The sequence below is a fragment of the Pseudonaja textilis genome, chromosome 10, assembly GCF_049901715.1.
Source record: "Pseudonaja textilis isolate UNSWEBS1 chromosome 10, rPseTex1.2, whole genome shotgun sequence".
NCBI lineage: Eukaryota > Metazoa > Chordata > Lepidosauria > Squamata > Elapidae > Pseudonaja > Pseudonaja textilis.
This window is the reverse complement of record NC_141999.1, coordinates 26,032,572-26,055,050: the sequence shown is the minus strand read 5'-3', so window position 1 is coordinate 26,055,050 and position 22,479 is coordinate 26,032,572. Positions and strand designations below refer to the sequence as shown.

The window sequence follows — 22,479 nt, the reverse complement described above, 5'->3', positions numbered from 1 at the left end:
GCCCCCCGGCAGCAGCTGTTTCCTGCCCAGTCTGACTGGAGTGCTTCTGGCTCCTCCGGCGAGGCTGCCTTCCCCGCCCCATATTTCCCTCTACTCCCTTCCCCTCCTGTTTGAAGGGTGAAGCCCCCCGTCCCTCCATCCCGTTTGTGCCTGGGGGTCACTGACTACAGGAGGCCAATGCTTTTTCAGCCTGGAAATGCAAGATTTGAAACTGGTTTCTAAGAGGAGAGCCCCCGTTTCCTTTCCCCAGCTGTTGACACGCTCAGGGCTGCTTTGTGTTGGATTTCTGACATGCAAAGTCTTCCTCCTCCAATAGCTGTTCCCAGAAGAAAGATCCCTCCCTTGCAAATCTCCCAGCAGGCACCGTTTGGGAGCAGGGCAAACATCTGTGCCAGCTGGACATGCACTGGCTGGTCCTAATGAGTTTGTCCTGTACTCTAAGCCAATTCTCCATCCCCACCCCCGCTTGCTGCCTTCTCAGACATCAAGGGGACTTAGGAATGCTCATTCCTGAAAAAAGGGGATCCTGGATCAGAGGGGAGAAGGAGGACCCTGGGATTTAGGAAAGTTTCAAGCAAAGTAAGTGCCCCCCGCACCCAAACATTTGAATGTGGAAAGCACTCAAAGACAGCAAGGGAAGGTGGGGCTTCCTGATGGCCTCCCCAGGGAGGAAGTGGGCCTGTGGGCGGTGGGGAAAGGAGCAGCACCCACTCTCCTCCTTCCAATGCAGCTTTGCATGACATCATCTGGAAAAATCATCTGGAAAAACCTAGCCAGAGGTGGGGTGGGAGCACAGGACAACTGCCAGATCCAGAGGGGTGGGGACTGAGCTGGACATGGGAACTCTTTGGAAACTTCCAGAGGGGGAGAAGAGGGGTGGAGGCATCTGCAAGTCCCTTGCCTCTCTCTACACAGAGAGAGCCCCCTCCCCTCAGGCCTCTCTGCTTAACCCAGATGTGTGGGAGACAAACTGGGCAACTGGATTGTTTGGGACCCCAAAGGGACCAACTAAAGAGAAGCCGGAAACCCTCCTTGGAAGGCCCTTCAGCCCCGATAACTCCCCTCCCACATCCCCACCTGCCTCCTGAGTCTCTCTCCAGTTGCAAGCCTAGGAGCCTCCCCGGGGACAGGGGCCCTCACCCCTCCTGGCCTTTCTGGTGGACCCCTCCTTGCCAGAGAAGCTGGGTGGGGCGTGCTGTGACCTCCCCAGAGCGACCCAAGGCCGTGTGCTGTGACCGGATGAGCGCCCCCTGCCTTTCCCCCACCATGGAAAAGGGGCCCTGCTCGAGAGGCCCCCTTCCAGAGGAGGCCACCTATTGCTTTCAGCCCAGGGGGTTCCACGCAGGCCAGGCTACCCGCCCTCCGGCCGCTGCCCCTCGTCTGCTTAGCCCAGGGGCTATGCCACCACCTGACCAAGACAACCACCTCCCAGCTGGGTCCTGAGGCTTTATCCTCTACCTGGCTTAAAAGAAGCACCAGAACATCGGCTTCCGATAGAACTCTGGGCAGGACATCCCATGCCAGTCCTTTTTCAGAAAGGGTTACACTTCTCAGGATTAGCAGATCTAGCATGGATTCCTCCATTCCAACTTGGGGGAAAACCAACGTTTGCACATGCTCCCAGCTTTCCAGGGGGAAAAGGCAGATTGCATAACTTACATTTCTTTATTAAAAACTGTCAGTCTTAGACTCTTGAGGATCTGCTCGTGAACGCCCTTCTGCTTTAACCCTAACCGTGGGCCTCTGCAATGTGCCAAAAGTGCCATTCTCCCAGTTCTTTCTGCAGCTCTGCAACGAACACCCTCAAGTTACAGCTCAGTGACAAGTGTAATTCCCAGGAATCTTGTCAGGTCCATTCTGTGGCATCCCACTCTCCTCGGACCATTCCCTCCCCGCTGGGATGGTCAAAATGGCTGTTTGCAGGAGGGGCCTTTGCAGAGCTCCTCTGTCGGGGCCCCTGCATGGCCATTCTTGCCAGCGGTTTGGACAGGGTGGGGGGAAGCCCAACTCACAAAGGCCAGCCACAGGTTTGCCCAAAGGTTTCCTTCCCGTCAGCACTAAGGCTCCAGCCACTCTCTTCCTGGACTGACTTCTTCAGGTGGTCAGATTTGAACAAGAGGGATCCAGAGGGATCTCGAGAGGCAGACTGGCCTATGACTAAAATGTAAAAAATACCTGGCACGTTTTCCAGATTCCACATCCCTCTCTGGGACCACAATGTCAATACTAGGTAGGCTCTTTCCAGAGGTGGCTGAAGGCAGCGATTCTCTATCAAAAGACCAGACGTTCCCTCCTGTCTCTAGGACCAGAGTAAGCTCATGACTATGGCTGTGCAGAAGTAACCCAAAGCGGGTGAATCTAACTGGGAAAAGACAGGGATGGGCCCACTGTGGGACAAGGCTGCTAAGACAAGAACAGGTGATGGGACAGGGAGAGGGCAATGCTCCTCAACACCTGTCTTTTGGTCTTCTCCCAAAAGGTGAATGCGTTTAAATGGACCTAAAAACAGCAGATACCGAACTCGGGGTAACAAGAGGCCTAATTACGGAGCACCGGCCTATCACGAAGCCTGCAGGGCCAGATCAGCCACCGCTGAGAGTCTTTTTTTTTTTAAAAAAAAACAAGTTTTATTCAATTTTCCACAATTTAACAACATCCCTTTTTAGTGAACAGCATGATTACAGGTTTCACATATACATACAAATATGACCATAGTTACATATTCAGCTTTTGTATTCAACTTCTTTTCTAAACAAAGCTTTTATAAATTTTCTATTTTATTGTATTACTCCAAATGCTTACCTCTTATTTAATTCATCTATGTTAGATTCATAATTATTATACTTTAATACCTTTAACTGTCACATTTGTATATTTCATCTTACATTCTAATTAGATACGCTTCTCCTAAACAATAATTTCCCCCCTAATTATCAATTTAAGTGCGCCACCTCAAAGTACTATATATTCATTAATCACCTCCCCTTTTAAGTCCCACGAAACATTTAACTTTTTATTAAAATTAATAATCCCTTTAAAACTACATAGCATATATAAACCAGATTCTGCATGGTTTTTCGCCATCTTAATTTCATAAGATTTGTTTACAATTTCAAAAAAAAGACATCTTAATCTAGTCATTTAATCCTGAACCCTAATATTAATTTCATTTCAGCTCTCCTCCTGAATAATTTCATTTATTTCAATATATTTAATACACATATTCCATTAATTATTCCATTCATATTTCAATACATTTAATAAAACATATTCCATTAGTTATTGCAGTTATCTCTATAGATGAAAGAAAAAAGCTTACTCCAATATCAAAAAATAACAGTTCTGTTTTCCATCTTGTCAATCAATATGCCCCTATTTCATAACTTTAGACCTCCTCACCTTGCAGAATCCTTTTAAAATATTAGCCATTGTCTTTATGCATTCTAAATAAATAATTCCTTTTCATTTTTTTTGCAATTCCCATATTTCTTTGTTTCCAAATCCTGCTTCTTATCCCATCTTTTCCCTTTCATTCTCCCCTTTTTTTCTGTCACTTGTTTTTATCCCCCTCCTTATTTATAACTTCCTTCCACCGTTCAATTTTCTGCTGTTTCTGTTTACCTTTTTTAATTTTATAGATATTCCCTTTTTTATTTAATTTCTTACGTCTCATGTTTTTATTGCCCATTCTTCTCTTCCTTCTTTTCAGAGTTCTTTGTTCCCGATGGTAGTTAAAAATGGCCTCTCCTGTAGTCAGCTCCACCTCATCTTCCATCTTTTGTCTTTGTTGTCGTTGTTGTTCATATTCTAAGATCTCATTTTCCAACCCTAACCCTAACCCTAACCCATTTTCCAAAAATTTTAAAGTATAAACCAGCGATTCACCTCGTTCTTGTAATATTTCTGTCATGTTTCTAAGTTCTATTTTTAATTCCAGAAGAGATATCGCCATTTTACACATTTTTATCTAATCCAAGCAGTGTTTCTGAAGTTAGTTTCCAACAATCAAGCTTTTATTTTGTTCCTCTCAAATTTTTAGTTCATAACACGTCCAAGTCCACTGTTCTGCTTATTAGTATTTATTTATTTATTTTTATTCTACAAAAAAACATTTATTTGACATACATTTAAAACAGACAAATCAATATATATATTCTTAAGTTTTCGCAGGTACTTATATGTATGGTATTCAGCTTTGTTCGGGTATTTTTCCACATCATTGTAGTTGTGCTTTTAAAGTTGTGGCAACGTTTTGGCAGAATCTCATCTGCCATCATCAGGCTTCTGTATTGTGTTCGTCTGTGAGTCAGACTTTCACAGCCATTTCAGTTTTAAATTTGGTGCTAGCCTACTGCTGTGCCAGAATGTTTTTTCCTTAATCCTGATTGGTTGGGAGTCTTGGTCTGTGTTTATTGGTCTTGGAGTTTGCTGTGTTATACTTGACTGGTGTTTCTAATATCTTCTGTCTGTTTTGTGGCTTTTTTTGTGTCTTGATTGGCTGGCAACATTGTGTTCCTGTATTGGAGGCTTTTAGTGCAGCTTGGCTCCGAGTAAATGGACAGGCACTAAACCATATTGGGTAGAAGTACATAAAAGGTTCTGGGTATCTTGATGGGTCACATGAGCCAACAGTTCTAGAAAAGCTGGAATAAATCAATAGCAGCAAGCTGGCACTGCGCTGACAGATGTAGAGGATTGAGTCAGCCTGAGCCTGTGCTGGTCAGATGGCATTTAGAATATGTGTGTGTCCAGTTCGGGGCACTGGAATTTAGAAAGGACACCAATAACTGGGGAATGTCTGGAGGCAAATGATAAAATCGGACAAGGGGGAAATCCTGCTAGGAACAGTTGGAGGCACTGGTGTGCTCAACCTGGCAAGACTGCGAAGAACGACGATCGTCTTTAAGTGTCAGATGGACTGTCCTTCTGGAAGATAGACAAGAAACCCAGGTTTCAACTCTAAGGCCGTAGATTTTAATTGGCGTTTAGGAAAAACTTCCCAATAGTAAAAAAAGATTTTCATTGTTGGGAGTGACTGCCTCAAGAGAGGGTGGTTCTCCTACACTGTCAATGTAGTGAATGTCAATGGTTACATGAACCACCGCCTCCATTGACAGGGATCATTTGAAGTTGAACATCACCTGGCATTTGTTACAATTTGGTTCTGGGAATTCCCGATGGAAATAACCTGGCTATGGAGGCCCACTACTCTTGCTGCAGGCATCTTACTTTAAAGCATCCCTGAGTTCCTAGCATTTCATTAACTGCAACCCTCACTCTGGTTAACACCGCCCTCTTCTGTTTGATGTACCTCTTGTATAGTTATTTTCAAATTGTGTGTGTGTGTGTGTGTAATTAAGTGTGCATGCCACCCCAAGTCACTTTTTGGGTGGCCATATCATAAACAAACAATGTGTGGCTATTCTTAGGAACATTGGGGTCTGGCTATGGAGGTAGAGGCTTAACTTTCAGTCTGGGGAGCTGCTGGCAGCTATTCCCAAGAGCGAGCCAAGCCCTGGAGATGAAGCGCCACCTGCCGGCGATGGAGAGCAAAAGCCCTAGTGCGGCACGCGGAGCGGACCCGGATTCTCGGAGGGGAGTGGCGGCTTTGACCAGTCACTTCCCGTCTGCTTCTCCGCCTTTCTGACCGCTCGACCGATACCTGCAAGCAGCCAGAGGAGCGGCGTGCGCCTGTGTGCTAGTGGCGGCCAGCCTTTCCCTGCTGCTCTCTCGGGCCTGGTGCCCTCTTTGCAAGCCCTTCGGCCAAGGTGCCTCCCTCAGGTTGCGAGAGGGTAATTTCTTACCTGGGTAGATGAAGTAATGACGTTTGCTCAAACCCCTTTGCTGAACGCCTTGCAGTTCCCCTGGCCTTGTGACTTCCAAAGTGGGCGAGCACACCCAGAATTTCCTCGTCACCCCAATTGGACAAGACCCCCTGCTTTCCTATGATGTGAGCCTGGCCCTGGCCCCTTGTTTGAGGAGAACCAAAGCCCTGGCCTGGCCAGACCAGCAGGGCACTTCTTTCCAGGGAGGCAGCTTTTTGGGGAGACCTATTCCCTGCACAGGGGATACGCTCTTCGAGGGGAGATGCTCTTCTTAGCTCCAGAATTTTGGCCCTCAAGGGCGGCGAGTCACGTTCTGTCCATCATGCTCGCTCTGCTAAGCTGTTTGTGGCAAGAGAAATGCCACTTCCCCTCTTGAAGCAAAGGAGCTTCCCTGCATGTGCAGCCTCACATTGTGACAAGCAAAACCCAGGATTATGGCATCAATGGAGAAAGGCAGCTGGTCTACCTAGTTTTGCTGCGCAAGGGCCACCTTCCCGTGATGGAAAAGTTTATTCCCATCAATGGAGAAAGCAGCAAATACTGAGAAAATACTGGCGGCCTCAAGGCACCCAACCCCCACACCGTCAAGGAGCCAGTTACACAGCAGTAGCAAAACATGAGCACCACTGTGCTTGGTGTCAATAAATATTTCCTTGTGATTATTTCAAATTCGGTTGCATATAAAAGTGCATGACTGCAACATCTTTGTTAGAAAAATACAGGCCTCTCCTCAGACTAGGATCACCAAAAGAGGACACCGGGAGACTGCTCTGATAACCAAACGCAAAGATCAACAAGCTGGCCTCAGCTGTTGGTCACCCCAAAAGGCGGAGACAGGGTGCCTGTTCTGCTCTTTTGGTACTTTCCCCTGCAAGAAAGAGAAAGCCAAGAAGAGTGGAAACCTACCACGGGAGGCAAAGGTTGACTGGTGCTGGCCGTTGCTCTGATCACACCACCATCACACCCACACCCACCCTTCACTCCACCGAGCACTATACTGTGGTGTAAATGTAGATGAAAATGAGGACGGGGAGGTTCAGTACGGTTCCCACAATGCCCAGCATGGCAATAACCTTTTCCTCTTGGTCTTCTAAGGGTTCTGGCAGCAACAGGGGGCTGAGCCTGTGCCTCCCCCTGCAATGACCAGCATCACAGTTGCATTCAGGCTCTCTGCCTGTACCTTCAGATCAACCTGCTGAGTAGGACACGGGGTGGGGTGGGGTGGACAAGAAGACAGTAGAAGGCATGGTGAGGAAATAAAAAGGGGATGTGGCTGCCAAAGACAAAGGATGCCCCCCCACCCCCAAGCACCAGAAAGTGATCGAAATGCACGGATAGTTATGGCCTCGGCTAACCAGTTGAGGATTCTTACATAAAAGAAAGAATTTTCTGACATGAGATGGAAACAAGGTGCAAAGTACAATTTTGACATCTTTGTATACTTTTGAAGTGCCAGAAATGCTATTTCTTCAGCTACAGGCTAATAGGGCCACTAAGATTTAAGAAGCCAGGAACTTAAATGTATGCAAAAGAACCACCTAATCACTGCACACTGGGATGGTCTCCTCTCAGTCCAGCTGCCCTGGGGAAAAGCCCCCTCTCCCCTTGGCCTCTTCCAGGCTCCTCCTCTTCCTCTGACCTTGCTTCTTTTTGAACTGGGATGCTCAGCCTCGGAGCCAGGGCTTCAGCGGGGGCCTGTTCAGGAGGGAGCAGAGCAGGACAGGCGCTTCTGCCCCGGCAAGGCCTCTGGAGGCTTCTGCGGCTCCACTTCTTCTGAAGCCAGAGCTCTGCTTCCAGGACCAAAGCCTGTTGCTCCCCCAATTCAGCTAGAGCCGACTTCTTCGCCCGGGAGCAGGGAAAGGAGGATGTCTGTCACGTCCGGCTCTCTGAACTTCAGCTGCTGCCCGTGTGGCCCGCCCGAACTCCGGGGAAGCGCCACCGCCCTTACCTGCCCGGGAGCCCTGCCAGATGCCGTGGTCCGCCCGAGCGCTTCCCCGCAGCCAGCCATGACCCGCCGGACCGGCTCTGTGGCTTATACCGGGCTGCAGCCGCCGGATCTCTGCGCGAGCAGGCGCAGGTGGGTGCCAGCAGCGCTGCATCGGGGGAGAGGTGGGCTGCTTGCCCGCACTTCCCGCTGGCTGCACCTCTGCGCCTCCATCCTTGTCATCCGTGCCAGCCCTGCAAACCCCACAACTGACAGGAGCAAGTGGAAAGGCAGCCCGGCTGCTCACACTGCCCCCCTGAAGCTTTGGTGCATTCCTTCTCCCACTGCAAGGCCCAGATTTGAGGGGCCAGCCCAGCAGGGGAGATCCCGTAGGCAGAGCCTCCCAGCTTTCTCCTTTGCAAAAGACGGAAGGGGGGCGGTTCCCAAGCCCCCCCAATCTTTAGCCGGAACCGTTGGAAGACAGCACCTCTGGTGCCCCAAAGGTAAGTGGCTGGCCCACCTAAGTCCCCAAGCCCCTGTCCAGCTGCCTGTTCACCTCCTCAGACCATCCGAAGGGCCCCAAGGAGCAGCCTGGTCTGAAGGAGTCAACAGCACAAGCAAGGAAGGGCAGGCACAACTTCAGTGTGCTGTACATCAGGTGCATCAATGGAAACCTGTCACACAAATCCAGCCGTGGGGAGATGGGCGAGATCCCACCCCAAACTTCAGGAGACAGATCCTCTGAACACCCCCAAGGCCTCCATCTCCCACAGGGATGGATGCTCCCCCCTCCCTTGCTAGACTTGACCCTGCCCCATTTGCTGTCCCACCAGTCAAGGCAGTGCTCCTGCCTCTCCCCCCACCCCACTCCCCACCCTGGGTCCCTGATCTGCTTGGCCAAAACCAGCACCTGGATCGCTGGGGTCCTTTGACTCCAACTTGCAAGAACCTGGAAAGATTTGCCCTCCAGCAAATCCCAGGAAGACTCCAGAGGTTGTGTGAACATCTTTCCACGTGTATTTATTGCTGCTTATCTCCCAGAGAAAGGGAAGAGAAACCAGTCAGCCAAGGTGGTTGAAGAGTGGGGGCGACTATTGCTCATACATATCTTTGGCTTCTCACAAGCCGGGGGCAGCCTCGCAGGGCTCACGTGTTGCCACCTGCTCTTGCGCACCAGAGGAAAAACCCCACTCTGCCAGAGAGCCCTGGGAGGGGCTTGGGACAGAGTTCCCGGGCAAGGAGCCCTGAAGGAAGCGGGGTGGGCACCTCTGCAGCAGGCTCCACTCCACTAGCTCCAGGCCACGGGAGGTGCAAGAGGGGGAATGACGCAGCAGCAGCAGCAGGGATCCCCAAGAACGGCCAGAGGTCAGAAAGAGGTTTCACTGAGTGGCACTCTGGGTGGGGCTAGGGGGGATGGGCTCCAGGGGGGCAGGAGGGGACTGGGCGATCTTTGGCTCAGAAGGTTAGCAGACAGCCCACCCCGAGAGTGGCTGACCCACTGGCCCTTGGCAGATTGGTCCCAGAAGTTCCCGCCCAGCTGTTGTCGGTAGCAGTCTCCTCGCTGGAAGTCCAACCTGGCTGGGGAGGATTTCGGTGGCTTCTCGCAGGTCCCATCCGCATCTCGGTTCTGGGGCCGGCTAGGAGAACCACAAGCTTGTTATGTGCTGCCTATGGGGAAGAGAAGAGCTCGATCCCATTGAGCAACACAGTAAGGCCAGTCAAGGGCAGGGAAGATGGCGATTTAGCCAGTCCGTCCTCTTTCCTTGCAAACTTGCACATCTGGAGTTGCTGGTGGGTTCCCTTTCAATTACCTGCCCCCCCGCCCCCCCATCAGCTGCGCAGGCACACCTCCCCACCTGTGCCGGAAGCCAGAAGTCCTGGAAAGAGTGAAAGACCCTGTAGGACTGGTTTCCAGGGTGTGGGTAAGGGCCAAGTCACATTGCCCCAACTCGGACAGCAGCTCTTCTTCTGAGAGACCACCACAATCTGCAGGGAAAGAGGAGGGGGCGTGGCAGAGGTTAGTCTGCAGAGAGACCCCGAAGCAACACGGCCAACAGCGGGAGGCAGTGGGGACACCTCCTCCTCACTGCAAAGCCCCGGGCTGACCTCCCCAGCCAAGCCCAGCCCTGGCACCTGGGGGTTGGTCCCCCATCTCCATTGCAGTGGTGAGGTCCCACATCTGGAGGCTGCCATTGCTGTGGCCGGTAAAGAGGTAGCGGCGCGGGCGGGAGCCGATGCGGCTGGAGCCCTCACACTCCTGGACCAGGAAGGCCGTGATGGGCGAGCCGTCAACTGAGCACACCTGGCATATCCTGCGGGGAAGAGAGAGGAACCAATGGGATAAAAACACCACCAGCCCCCCTCCCCCGGTGAATCTGGGTATGGCGGCAGCCGCCTTTGGTCTGTGAAGGGCAAGAGCAGGGCTAAATTCAAGGTGACTGGCCAGCTGAACTGGGCCTCAAGAGCAGCCGCCTGCTGGTCGGGCCCTTTGCAGACCCACCTCTTCCCGGTAGAGGAGAGACGCACGTACAGCTTGCTGGCATCTGGAACCACCTTCTGGAGGAACACCTGTTGGTCATCGCGCTCGCCAAAAGGCCCTGCGTGGGGGAGAGAAGGGAGCAGGTGGGGTCCCAGGCCCCCGATTTCACAGGCCCCACCATGCACCCCCGAGGCCCCTACCAATGTCTGTGCCCGCACTGCAGCCCCCCTGCCCGTCCACGGAGTCGAGGGCCAGAATCTTGAAGGAAGCCAATGGGGTGGAGCCTGGCTGCGTCGAAATCCTCCCGCGGAATCGAGTCACCGTCCATGTCCGTACGTGGCTGTCAGCACAGACTAGGGGTCAAGCAGGCAAAAGGAAGTTGGCAGGGAGAGGACCCTTGGCCAGCCTCACCGATCTGCCGCCCGCTCCTCAAAGCCAGTACCTGAGATAAGGTGCTTCTCTGACAGCATCACCTTGGTGACAGGGCTACGATGAACAGCAAAGGCCTGGAAGAGCTGGGGCCCCGAGCCCACTGTCTCTGGGTGCTGGACAATCACTCGTACCATTCCTGAGCTGGTGCCATAGGCGATTTCAATCCAATTTCCACTGTGACCTAGACATGGGAGCAGAGGGCTGCAGCGAAGCAAGGCCAGCCACAGCCCAGGGAGGGAGGCAAACCCTAGCTGGGGTTTGGGAAAGTCTGGGCAGGTGAGCCAGGCTCCTGTGCCCAATTCCGCCCAGGGGCGGGGGTGGGGCTTACTGCTTTTGGGCGTGAGGTGGACACTGAGGGCCGTGACGGCATCCTCCGCGGGGTCACGGTACAGCTCGGTCACCAGGAGGTCATTGTCCTTCATGCGCAGAGGGAACTTCTGAACATCTGTGGGGGAGCAGCCGGCAGGTGGGCAGGGCAGCTGGCAGAAGAGAGCCAACGTAGCCTCACTGGGCCGGCCGGCCGGCCGTGACTCACCAACGTAATGGATGGAGCCATTGTGGCAGCCCAGGAGCAAGGAGGAGCCCGCAGCATCGTGGCTGTTGATGGGAACCACATCTTGAGTCTGTGGGGGTGGAGCAGCTGGTGAGAACAGGGGGATCAGGAAGCCAGAGGTCACAGCCTCCGAAAGCTAGAAAGTCAAGGAGGATCCTGAACCCGTCAGCTCAGAGAAAGAGGGAAAACTTCAAGGAACCAAAGACTTCACGAATGTTTGGAACGAAAGGAGCTGCGTTAGTGCTCAAGCTGTTCCACAAAGCGGGCAACGTGCCAATCGTCAGCTAAGCAAGTGCAGCGCCACCCACCAGCCCCAACTGGGACAAGCTCCTTCTCTTCGGAGGGACGAATTCCACCTGGCAACCCGGGGGAAAGGCAGTCAGAGAACCACCATGGAGTGCGAGTAAGTTTGAACGTTCATGGCCAGATGAACTACAGGAACTGGCAGACAACCTGTTCAAAACTTGGTTATGATCTTTAGAAAATCACAAAGAGCAGGTTAAGAATCAGAGAAGTGGAGTCTGCAACTTTTGTTACCGTCTTCAAAAGCGGGGGGGTGGGGGGTGGGGGAAGCTGCCAATTCTAGTTTAGTTTAGCTGCCACAGGTCAGACTCAAAGATCTCAACAGCAGCACCCACCCTTCCAAACTGTATTTGATTAATCCCACATCTGCAGCTATTATACAACTCCTTGTAACAAGCTTCTAGGAATCCTCCTTCCCCAAACTGCTCCATTACCTGCCAGTGTTTGGTGACTGCGTTCCAGACACCAATCTTGCCTGTGTGGCTGGTGGCAATAAGCTGGCTGCCCACGAAGAAGAGACCGTCTAGGGGGACCCCTAAACAGAACACTCCTACAGAACAAAAGCAGAAGAGCAGGATTGGGCCCATGGCTCACGAGACTCCTGACTGGCGTGCCTGCCCGCCGCACCCAACTCAAGAAGAATGTCCCTGAAAGCACAAAGGAAAACAGCGGTTGAGGCCCCCCATCCGAGGGCCCTCCTCACCTTCCAAAGCCCCCCTCAGCCACCTGGGAGTGCAAGACTCAGCAACCAGAGCCAGCTGGGGTTCGGGGACAGGTCTGAGGCATTCACACAAGAGCAAAGGGGCAGTGGCCTGTCAACCTCCCTTAATCTGATCCCACTGCTCAGAAGGAAAAAAAATTCCCTTAACCCAGGCAAAGCTAGCAACCGGGAAATCGAGCTGGCCTCCCCGCACCCAAGAGGTATTTGAGATTGCTAAGGATACGTGGTGGGGGAGGGGGGTAGTTTCTCACCAATCTCAGTGCCGTTCCCGTCAGGCTGAAGGGCCCATAGGAGGATTTCGCTGCAGGAGGCAGCAGCGACCATTTTGTCACTATCACCCAGGGACCCACCAAGCACCCGGGCATTTAATGCCACGCGCTCGATTACCCAGTCCAGTCGGGGGCTACAGAAAGCCAGCTGCCAGCCAGAGGTCTCCTTCATCCTAGAGAGAGAGAAATGAGGAAGCAGAGGGAGACCAGTCCCTTCCCATTCAACCTCCACGCTGAGGATTCAGGTGCACCCCTTCTACTTACTTGTAGCAGATAAGGAAGTGAACGTAAGCCAGAGCGACCCAGTTATGATGGCCACAGATTAGACGAACCATACCTGGATCATTTGTGGCTCCTAAAAGGAATGGGCATGGCTGATGCGCAGCACCTCATTTCCAAAATCCGGAGAATGTTTCCCACAAGCCACCCTCCATGCCTTAAGCATCCCAGCTTCTTCCATCATTAAGACCCACTAGAAGCCAAATCAACTTAGCTGCGTGGCTGCAAAACCAGACACCAGCACACAGGCCATTCCAGCAATAGCACAGCCACACCCCAGCGCTCCCAGGTCTGCTTCCACCTTTTCCTTCCTGACATCCACCGGCTGCTGTGCTCCTCTCCTCCACTCTCCCCAGAAGCCCTACGATGCCAAGGTTGGGGGGCATGGTGTTGCTCCGGCGTACCAGCGGATTGCCGGGCCGGGCAGCCAACTGTCCCCCCGTGATGCTGTGGCGATTCCATCGCTTGGCAGGAAACACTGCAAGGGAAAGGAGAGCGAGAGCTGACTGGGGCGCAGGGAGATGGCCGCAGCCCATGCTGCCTGTCACCGAGCCTTACCAGAAGGGGGGGGCAGATAACCCTCGAACAGGACGCTCCCGCAAGAGGACCGCTCCAGTTCCTTGTGCAACTGCAGGCGGCGAACTGCGAAGGAGAGAAAGGCAGGGAGGCCAGGTGAGTCCTCTGTGTGTGTGTGTGTGTGTCCGCAGACTCGTATTTGGGGGCCCAGGATGGCTCCCCAAGAGCTGCAGCCCCGCAACGTACTGAGAGGTGTGATCCCGTAGAACTGGGCTTCGTGCAGCAGCAGCGAGACGTCGCTCCCTCTGTGGAGCAGAAAAGGCGGAGAACCATTGCAGCGGCGGCGGCCCCGGTGCCCCTCGCCTCAGCCCGCCCCCTCCCGGAGCGCTTACCTGAGATCCAGCTCTTTGCAGCGGAGGAAGTTAAGGATGGGGGCGAAGAGGTCAGGGTCCCGGTCGATGAAGATCTGGGGAAGGGAAAGGCGGGGCAGGGCAGGGCTAGCCAGCGGCCCCGGGGGGGCGCCGGTCCCTCCAGCAGCGGGGAGGGGGGGCTCACTTACGGCGCCGCTCTCGTCCCGCAGCGAGGAGATGCGGCCGCTGAGCAGGCTGCAGGCGAGAGAGGCGGTGAGGGTCGCGGGCGGCGGGAAGGAGGAGAGCCCCCCGGACCTCCCTCCCCGCGTACCTGGAGAAGAAGGAGTCCGGCACCCAGGCGAGCGTTTGGCGGGAGGTGCAGAACCTGCGGGCGGAGAGGGAGGAGGATGAGGCGGGTGAAGGGCGCAGGAGCAGCGGCCAGACCCCACTCCCGCACCCGGGGCCGCGGCCACTCGCCTGCGCCCGCCCACATTCAGATGCACCGGGTCTGCCCCGCCAGGCGCGCCGCCGCTCGCCGCCATCCTGATCGGCCGGCCGCTTCCGGATCCGGGCGCAGGGCAGCCCCGCCCCCGCCGCACGCTATTGGCCACGGACCGCCCTTCGGTCATGCCTTTCTCTGGGGCTTGCCCATTGGTCGAGTCTCCCGGGGGCCGATGGGCGTCGTAGTCCTGCCGCCTCTCTCCGGCTTCGGTGCCGCTGCCGCTTTTCGGGAGCGACCGCCCCCCCCCCCCGTGGGTGGGGCTGCTCCCGGCAGTGGCTTATGGGGGAGCAAGCAGTGCCGACGATCGGGGGCCTCGAGGAACGCAAACCGGGCCACGTTGCGAGGGACGGATTCGGCCCCGAGGAGGAGAAGCCCTTCCCGAAACCGCCGTTGGCCGGGCGGGGCAGGTCGGGAGTGCCCCACGGGGAGGAGCGGCTCCTTTCACTCCTGCTGGGCAATTTTTGGCAGCCTTTGCCCCGTTTCCGCTCCCAGGCGGCGCCTGCTTCGGAAGGCCGCGGGCGGCTCTCCACACGCTGGGCTCTGGCCCCAAGGAAGCCCGTCCCTCCCCGGCGGCAGCCGAGCCCCCCGCCTGGATCCCGCGTCTACAGGACGAGTGTGACCGGGGCGCCACCCGGGCAGCCCAGGGACGCGGGGAGTCAAACGCCAGGCGCCTCCCGGGAGGCCCCCAAGCAGCCAGAGCGCGTTTCCGAAAGCGGCCGCGCCTGGAAACACCGGGGCAGGTTTCGGCATCAGCCGGCAGGTGGGCTGCTCACGCTGGCCGTCGACACACGCCGCCTCCGCCCCCCCGCCCCCGGCGCAAAGAACGGGAGTCCCTTCCTGGGGGAAGAGTCCCGCCGTTTGTAGGCCAGGGGGCCGAGGAAGACGAGCTGCTCCGTGGACGCTTCGGCCAAAGCCCAGCCAGCCGTTGACTGTGAGGGCAACCTCCAAACCGAGGGCAAAATCCAGGCTGTTGGGAGAGCGTGGAGGAGCCCAACTTTTGATCTCATGCGACTAGGATTTAAAATCTTTACAAACTGCGTAAACCAGGTCTTCAGATTTACAATTAGAGAGAAGAGGTGACCGCCCAATTGTTCATATTTTGATCGATCCTTTATACCAGACCAAAAAAAAAAAAAAAAGCGCAGTTACAATTCTGAACCAGGGAAGCTCCCCGACAGAGAGCCAACTCCATCCAGGGTGGAGCATTGTGGAAGCTACATCAGGCCCAGAGGAGGCTGAATTTGGCCCCAACTCAGGCCGAGTGTGTCACGCAACACAGGAAGCAGTAGTGGACCTACTAGCCCCTTGACCCCTGGCCGATGAAGCCTGCTCCCGAGGGAGACAGGCGCCTTGGAAAAAGACAGAGCCACACAACACGGCAGCTAAACTGGTTTCTTCTGGGCTCAGCACTCACATTTTAATGGCAAATCCCTAGTTATCTTTGCCTGTTCTAGATTGCAGGTGTACATCCACATTTGCATGTCATGAAGTACAGTTTCAAGCCACAGCTGCTCCATGTGGTGCCGCTTCCCGGTGGGCTTGTACTTTGCTCAATTCCACCCAGAGGCCCACAGCCACCTACACGCTGCTCCCTCAAGCCCTGTGGGGAGGGGGGGAGGGGGACACATTCTGGCTACACAGGCCAAGGGGCTGGCATGCATGAGGACTCCAGGCCAGAAGGACAGGCAATCCAGGTTCTGCTTTCAGAGCAGCCCCTCCTCCTCCTGCCCCCTTGCAGCAGGAGAGGGAGTCAGGACCTGGGCAGCCCTCGGGCACTTGGCGGGCACTTGGCGTTCCAGGCAGGCTCTAGTCAGGTGCTCCCATGCAAATGCTCACAGCTCCACTGGGGGGAGCTACGCTGAGGCCTCCCACTGTGTTATTGCATATAAATACACCTGGGTGAGCCCCTCCCTCCCAGCAGGGGATGTGAATATGGCTTGTTCAGAGGGCCAGGGGCCTTCCCACACCTTTGGGCAGCTGCCTACTCTCCTCTTCGGCCCTCTTCATCCTGGAAAGCAGGAAGATCCAGGGGCCCAAGCACACTGCTCCGGGGGCGGTTGACAACGGTTAACAAGCAAAGCGGGAGACTTCTCACAGACACCGGCTGAAGTTCTGGAGGGTCAGCTGGAAGAGCATCTTCCCTTTGACCCTTCCATCTGGCCGTCTGGGGGTGGGTGGGTGGGTGGGGCTGACGTCCCAGGGATGCACCCAGCATGCGTCCAAGCACATCTTTGAAAGAGGAGGGAGGCAAAGGCAATCGGCTGGGGAGCAGACATGGAAGTCCTCTCCAAGGCAGGCTGAAGGCAGCGGCTGGATCCAAAAGCGCGGCTCCTTCCTCCAGGGCTGTGGGGTGCCGATGTTCTCACCAGTGAATCTTGTCATGTGAACATGGGGGCAGAAGGGGACGGGGGAGGAGACTCGTGCAGAGAAGGGCCTGCAGCAAGTCCCGAGAAACACCCACCCACCCCATCCTTGGCACCCACAGTAGCACCATTTCTGGGAGACGTGAAGCTGCAAGGAAGGCAAGGGGGTGCTCCTCCACGCAGCCCCTCAGCCCCTGGGGTCCTCTCTCATCCCTTGGCTTCCTCCCTGCTGGCTGGACCCCGGCACTTGTCAACTGGCAGGACTCCTTTGGGGAACGGCAGTTGTTCCACTGAAGAGGGGAGTGGAAGGAACCTCATGGACCGGATCCTTCTGTCCGGCTGCCATGACAGGGACAGAAAAGGAAATTGCAGGGGGGGGGGGAACCCCGGGGGCACCTGTTGCCATTCATGGGGAAGGCAAAACTCTGTCCCCAGGTTGAGGGCGCCTCTCAGCTCCTAGCAGCCAGAAAAGACGGGGCAGGCGGAAGCTCTTGGTCCAGCCACACAGGTCCAGCATCTGCTTTGCAGAGAAGTGGTGGGGACCCCTTCCCCCTCCTCCTTGGCAGCCTCAGGGCTCCTGCTGGGCAGCCCCTCAGCCACACACCAAGACTACGATGGCCGGCCGGCCTGCCTGTCTTTCCCAGCCCCAGGGGAGGCGGGATGGGGGGAGCGGTCTCATTTCTTCCTGCCAGAGGTGCTGGCCCTTCTGTCCGTGTCCCGCTTGGGGAGGCCTTCGTCAGTGGAGGAGGTGGTGAGCAGCGCCTGGCCCCAGCGGGTGATCTCCCCATGCTCCGCAATGGACGAACTCAGAGCCGTCAGCCAGGTCTTCATGTCCTCCTGGGGAGGGAAGAGTCCTTACAGGCCCGAGAGGGGAGGCAGGGTGTCCCACCGGGCCCTGGGTGGGTGGGGGTGGGGAAAGAGCATACCTCATCCTTGGCTTGCAGAAGGAATTCGACCCCATCATTAGTTCTGCAGGGGAGAATCCCGTCAACAGGGGGCAGCTTTGGTCCCCTCCTGAGAACCCAGCCTGCCCCCCCTCCAAGGGACCCGCCTCCTTGGCTCCGACATCCCCCCCTTTTCCCCAGGAGGCGGCTCACTTGATCTTCAGCACATTCTTCTTCTTCTTGTAGTCGTTGGCCACCTCTGCGGTGCCAGCCTGCAAGCTCAGCAGAGGCTCGTTGCTGTGGGTGCTCCCAGATTCCCGGCCCTTCGAGTCCTTGTAGAAACCCAGCTCCCCTTTGCTGAGGACGCAGTAAAGGTTGATCCAAGATCTACCAGAAGCGGGGAGGGGGAAAACTCTCTCAGGATCCGTCCGTCCTCCCAGCAGCTCCCTTGCTTTACGTCGGAAACCGATTCTCATCCTGTCCCAGGGCATTTGCATTTGGGGAAGGCCGAGCCTCCCCCATGAAGTGTCCCTCAACACAGGTGGGCTTGGGGCGGGGGGGGGGGGTCCATTCCGATGGGGTCTGGGCAGCACTCTCTGGATGGCTCCCTCCTTGGGGCAGGACAGCCAAGGAGCCAATTTGTGTGGGCCATGCAGAGCCCTCTAGCCAGGGGCAGACTAGGATCGCTTGGTGACTGGGGAGGGGAAGGTCAGCTGTGTGGCGAGAGGGAATGGCAGGAGAATACAGTTGGTTGGGGGGGGGGGATTTGAAGCCGAGGCTGTTTGCACAAGGCAGGAGAAAGGCGGTATTCACCTAATAACCAAGGTCACCATTGCTGTTTCACTTAACAGCCGCTTCAGTTAGGATGGAAGGTCCCAGCCCCTTCAACCTCCCTGTCCCTCTCACCTCAGCTGTCGTTCTCATGGCTTCCTCCGTTTCCCTGGACCAAAGCATTTGGAACAGCGTCCCTGAGATTGTATTCTCCAAATGTGGGGACTTCAGTTCCCAGAATTCTCAGACTGCTGCTCAACTGAGGAATTCTGGGACTTTCTATCGTTGTGTGAACCTGGCTAGGAAAGGCTGCTCTTGCCTCTCTTGGACTTTCACCCTCAAATCCCTTGCCAACATCTGGGCCGTTTAAACCACCATCCCTTTAAATCAGGAGGTTGAGTCGCCCCAGCACTCTGTTCCACTCCGTGGTCCCAAGATCAGGTGGGCTCCTTCAGAGGGAAGCTCCCCCCGCTGAGTAGCCCACCCACTGCCCTCCCACAGCCAGGCTGCCCTCTGGAGTGAGTGGCAGCTGCCAGCTGTGGCTCCGTAGGATCTGGCGGCAGAACTGGGCTGCCCTCGGAGCAGCAGTCCTGGGGGCCCTCCTGCCCTCCCGCTGCCTCACCTGTTGGTGGCTTTCTTGTTTGGCCCCTCCAGCTCGAGCTTGCGGAGCAGGTAGCCCTCCTGCTGGACGGTATGTGTGGGGGGCGGTGGGGGTGGGGCGTTGCTCTGGGCCGGGGCAGAGCGAGAACGCCGGGCTTCACCTGATGGCGCGTTGGGGTCTTTGGGACGGGGCCTCCGGCGAGGTTTGGGTCTGTCGCGGGCCCGGGGCCGGTCTGGGCGTGGCGTCCTCTCCGGGAGCACATCGAGGCCGTTGGGCAGGCGGGCAGCAGACTCTCTTTCCTGAGGCTACAGGGGAGAAAGGTCCACGGACAGCCCAAAGGAAAGGAGGGACACCCTCCCCCGGACTGCACGCCAGGGCCCCCCGGCCCATCCAGCCAGGAGAGGATGGGTACTCACTGTGGCAGGGGCCAGCACTCCTGACTCCTTCTCCTGAAGCTGCTCCACGATGTCGGCCAGGGTGGCCTTGCTGTGGACAAGAGAGGGAGGATCAGGCCAGAACTGGGCCCTGTGGAGGAGGGTGCTGCCTGGCCCGGCCACAGCTCTCCTTCCCACCGCCTCTTGGATTGCCGGATGAGCCTTTCCCCCGACTGGAACTGCAGCCAAAGAAGGGCGTCCCCAGGTGGGAGCCCCGCATGCCGGGGCGGGGCAAGCTGCGCCCTCCCTTCTCATGCTTGCTGAGGCCCCAGCACCTACCCGGCTGCTGCTTTGGGGTCTGTGTGGGGAGCCTCCTGCTCGTTGGACTCCCGCCGCTCTGCCCTCCGGTCCCGTCTCTCCCTCTTGCGTTCGCTTGGCTCGTGCCGGGGTGCGTCCTGCTCGGTGGACTCGTGCCGCTCCAGCGGGCGTCGGTGTTCCTGGCGCTCCCGGGGCCTGTCTGGCCTGCTTACCTTGGCCTCGCCCTGTTCTAGAAAGGACGCTGGAGCTCGGCTCAAGGTGCCCACTCTGAGGGCTTCCTCCACAGCTGCGGTGGCCTCGCCTGCTTTCTCCACTGCAGTCCCCAGGCCCTCTTGCAGGCGGTCGATCTTGGGCTGCAGCCGCTCCGGTTTCAGCTCCTGCCGGACGTAGGCCACCTTGGCCTCCGTGGGCTCTGGCTCCAGTCCGTTGAGCAACGCGTGGGCCTTCTCGAAGAGCGGCTGGCACAGGAGGGAGGCCCCCTTGCTGCTCAGCTCGGCCGGGTCTGGGAAAATCTTCCGGCCCAAAAGAGGGGTGGGGGGCTGCTTGCTCTGCTCAGCCTTCAGTTTCTCAATCTAAGGGGCAAGCGAGACAAGAGAGGCCAGTGAGCGTCCTGGGCGCCCACCACACTGAGCCCGCCCATCCCAGCCTCCCAGCACGAGGGCTCCCCCGAGTCTGGGCTCCTACAGTGGTGAGACGTCTCAGGGAGCTGAAGCGCTCCTCCCACGTGGCAGCGGCTTTCCGGAAGGCTTCGTGGCGCCGTATGAGCTGCTCCACCTCATCCACGCTGTTGCCCAGCTCTCGGCTCCTCAGCAGGGGCTCCTGGGCGGTCAGCCAGGCATCCGCCACAACGGCCTCCTGGGCAAACTGGTGCACTTCCAGCACTGCCGAGGAGGGAGGAACAGCCCTGAGCCCAGGCTCCTCAGCAGGAAGCCCAGAGGAGGGCAGCTGGGCAAAGCCCAGCCCAGGATCCAGCAGGGGCCGTCCTGCCGAGCTCTCCCTCCCTCTCTCTCGGGCCAGCAGGGCACGCATCGCTCCGGAGGCGGCCGCTGAGGATGAGGACGCCTGCTGCTGCCTACCCTTGGCCTCTACCCGGGAAGAGGGGAAGAGGGGTGGGCCAAGCGGGCTTACTTTGCTGCAGCCACTCCCAGTGCTGGTCCCACTTGTCCACCATCTCCTTCTTCTTGGCCACCAGCTTCTCCAGGTGGAGCTTGATCTGCATTGCAAGCAAGAGAATCCTGGCTGGGAGGGGGAGAGGGACGCGGTTTTGAACCCTTCCATTCCTCTCTCAGAAAGCTTTGCCCTTGCTCAGGGCCTGAAGCTGGGCACTCGCCGCCATCTGACTCTCTCTGGCGCTGAGCCAGGCAAAGGCTGGAGACCCTGAAGGCTGGCGAGCCAAGGGAGCCGCCCTCGGAAGGCCTCAGCTCTACTTTCCGCAGCAGTCCTGCAGGCACCTCCTCTTCTCAGCCAGAGCAAAGTCCGTCCCGGTCCTGCGCAGAGGAATCCCGCTCTGGCTCTTGGCTCCAGCCAGCGGAGCCGCATCAGCAGCCACCTTCTCGCTCCCCCGAGGCTTCGTGGGAGGCTCTGGAAGGAGAAGCCACGCAACATCTCCCGCCCCCCGCCCGACAGAGAAGGGGCCTGGCTCCAGGATACCCCCACCTGAACTCAGCAAGCCCAGGGCAGCTGATCTGCCCCCTCCCCCGCCAGCTGATTCCTCCCTGCAGATTAAAGGCCTGCATGAAGCAATGGGCCTGAGGAAAGCCTCTGACAAGCCAACTGCTGTCCTTCCAAAACCGCAAGCCTCTGCAACTGAGTGAGCTCCTGCTTGCTAGATCCCCCGAGCACTCCAGGTGCCAGGTCTGGGGGGTCCTCCGCCCTCCCCCTCCCCGCACAGTGGGCCCACCCATCTGCCAGCCCTGCGATGGGCCCTGGGCAAGACTCACCTCCTCAGAGGCTGGGCTTCGGTTCAGCACAAGGGTCTTGCCCAGGTCGACACAGGCGGAGATGGACTTGCTGCGAGCCTCGATTTCACCCTTCAGGCCTTGGTGGTCGCTCATCAGCACCTCCACTGTGGACACATCCCTGCGCAGAGAGATGGTGTGTGGAGAGCCGAAGGGCCGTGAGGAGGCCGCCCTCCTTCAGAGGAGGACAGGCCGGGGCCACTCTCCCTGCCCTCGGCAATACCTGGGCTTCTCCCCAGCACCAATCTGGCAGAGGAGGGTGTCCATCCAGGAAATGAGGTCCCGCACTAAGTTCAGGAAGCGGATCTTATCGGCCGTGGTGGTGACCTGCAGCCGGCAATCTTCGCACGAGCTCAGCAACTCTTTCCAGGAACGCATCACCTCCTGCTCCTTGGTGGCGATGGCGTCGGCATTCTCCCCGCATACACCGTCTGCAGTTGGGCTGCCACCTCCTGCAGCTGCCGTACCTGCCGTCCGTCCCCAGGACAGGAAGATGTCATCCTATCCGGGAGCTCGCTCGTCCCTGGGGTGAGCCTCCCTAAGAACCGTCCCCTCCCCGCTCACCTGGGCCACCAGCACCTGGATGTCATGCTCAAAGGACTTGAGCATCCTTTGCAGAGTCCCGGCTGAGGTCTTGCACTCCCGGGCTGCAATCGCAGGCAGGCGCTGCCTCTTCTCCTCAATTTGGGACAGGACCTCCTTGCAGTCGTTGAAGAACTTGTGCAGCTCGTGGGAGGCAGCCAGCATCTGCGCCCTCGTCTCGATCAGCTCCAGCAGGTCTGCCCAGGCCTCGTTCACCCCATCCTTCCACTCGGCAATGGTTGCAGCATCCACGTGCCCATACTCAATCAGCTCATCCACCATCTGGTTGATGGCCAAGATCCGCTCATTACCAATCGTGCCGGTCTCCCTGGCAAACTCAGTGAACTTCTCCTGCAGCAACTGGGCAAAGCAAAGAGTGGATCTTTGTGGGTCGCACTGGTGCATCTCGTGCCACAGGAGCCGAAGTCCTTTTTGCTTTCGGCATTCTGGACACGCCGTTCTCGGTGTTTCCTTT

At 56.8% G+C, this 22,479-nt stretch overlaps 2 protein-coding genes and 1 long non-coding RNA gene across 4 annotated transcripts in view; 1 reads left to right on the top strand and 2 right to left on the bottom strand.

Annotated features, from left to right (window-relative positions):
• The first annotated feature begins 486 nt into the window (after nt 1-486).
• On the top strand, nt 487-2,603 carry LOC148124997 (uncharacterized). The gene is made up of 2 exons (XR_015744716.1): nt 487-579; nt 2,480-2,603. It is a non-coding gene; the product is annotated as an uncharacterized LOC148124997 (long non-coding RNA).
• Nucleotides 2,604-8,749: 6,146 nt separating this feature from the next.
• Nucleotides 8,750-14,226, bottom strand: SHKBP1 (SH3KBP1 binding protein 1). Of its 2 annotated transcripts, none has more exons than XM_087939387.1 (18): nt 14,129-14,226; nt 13,983-14,036; nt 13,861-13,906; nt 13,694-13,767; nt 13,548-13,606; nt 13,344-13,427; nt 13,087-13,263; nt 12,771-12,861; nt 12,489-12,679; nt 11,951-12,066; nt 11,196-11,283; nt 10,989-11,105; nt 10,671-10,841; nt 10,429-10,581; nt 10,250-10,346; nt 9,883-10,061; nt 9,606-9,735; nt 8,750-9,417 (listed from the first exon to the last, which is right to left on the bottom strand). In XM_087939387.1, exons 1-18 carry the CDS (start codon nt 14,191-14,193, stop codon nt 9,387-9,389), a joined length of 1,923 nt encoding a protein of 640 aa, XP_087795513.1. In that variant the 5' UTR covers nt 14,194-14,226; the 3' UTR covers nt 8,750-9,386. The 2 variants fall into 2 exon arrangements, with proteins under 2 accessions (XP_087795513.1, XP_087795512.1); XM_087939386.1 differs by having other exon boundaries at nt 8,750-9,386.
• Nucleotides 14,227-15,544: 1,318 nt separating this feature from the next.
• SPTBN4 (spectrin beta, non-erythrocytic 4) overlaps nt 15,545-22,479 on the bottom strand; it is a 28,143-nt gene continuing 21,208 nt past the window's right edge. Inside the window, 12 exon segments of the mRNA XM_026721450.2 lie at nt 15,545-17,353; nt 17,443-17,485; nt 17,614-17,787; nt 18,794-19,077; nt 19,189-19,258; nt 19,486-20,036; nt 20,149-20,345; nt 20,593-20,677; nt 21,405-21,543; nt 21,646-21,844; nt 21,847-21,889; nt 21,987-22,364. Coding sequence (XP_026577235.2) covers nt 17,192-17,353; nt 17,443-17,485; nt 17,614-17,787; nt 18,794-19,077; nt 19,189-19,258; nt 19,486-20,036; nt 20,149-20,345; nt 20,593-20,677; nt 21,405-21,543; nt 21,646-21,844; nt 21,847-21,889; nt 21,987-22,364 — 2,325 coding nt within the window. The 3' untranslated portion in view covers nt 15,545-17,191.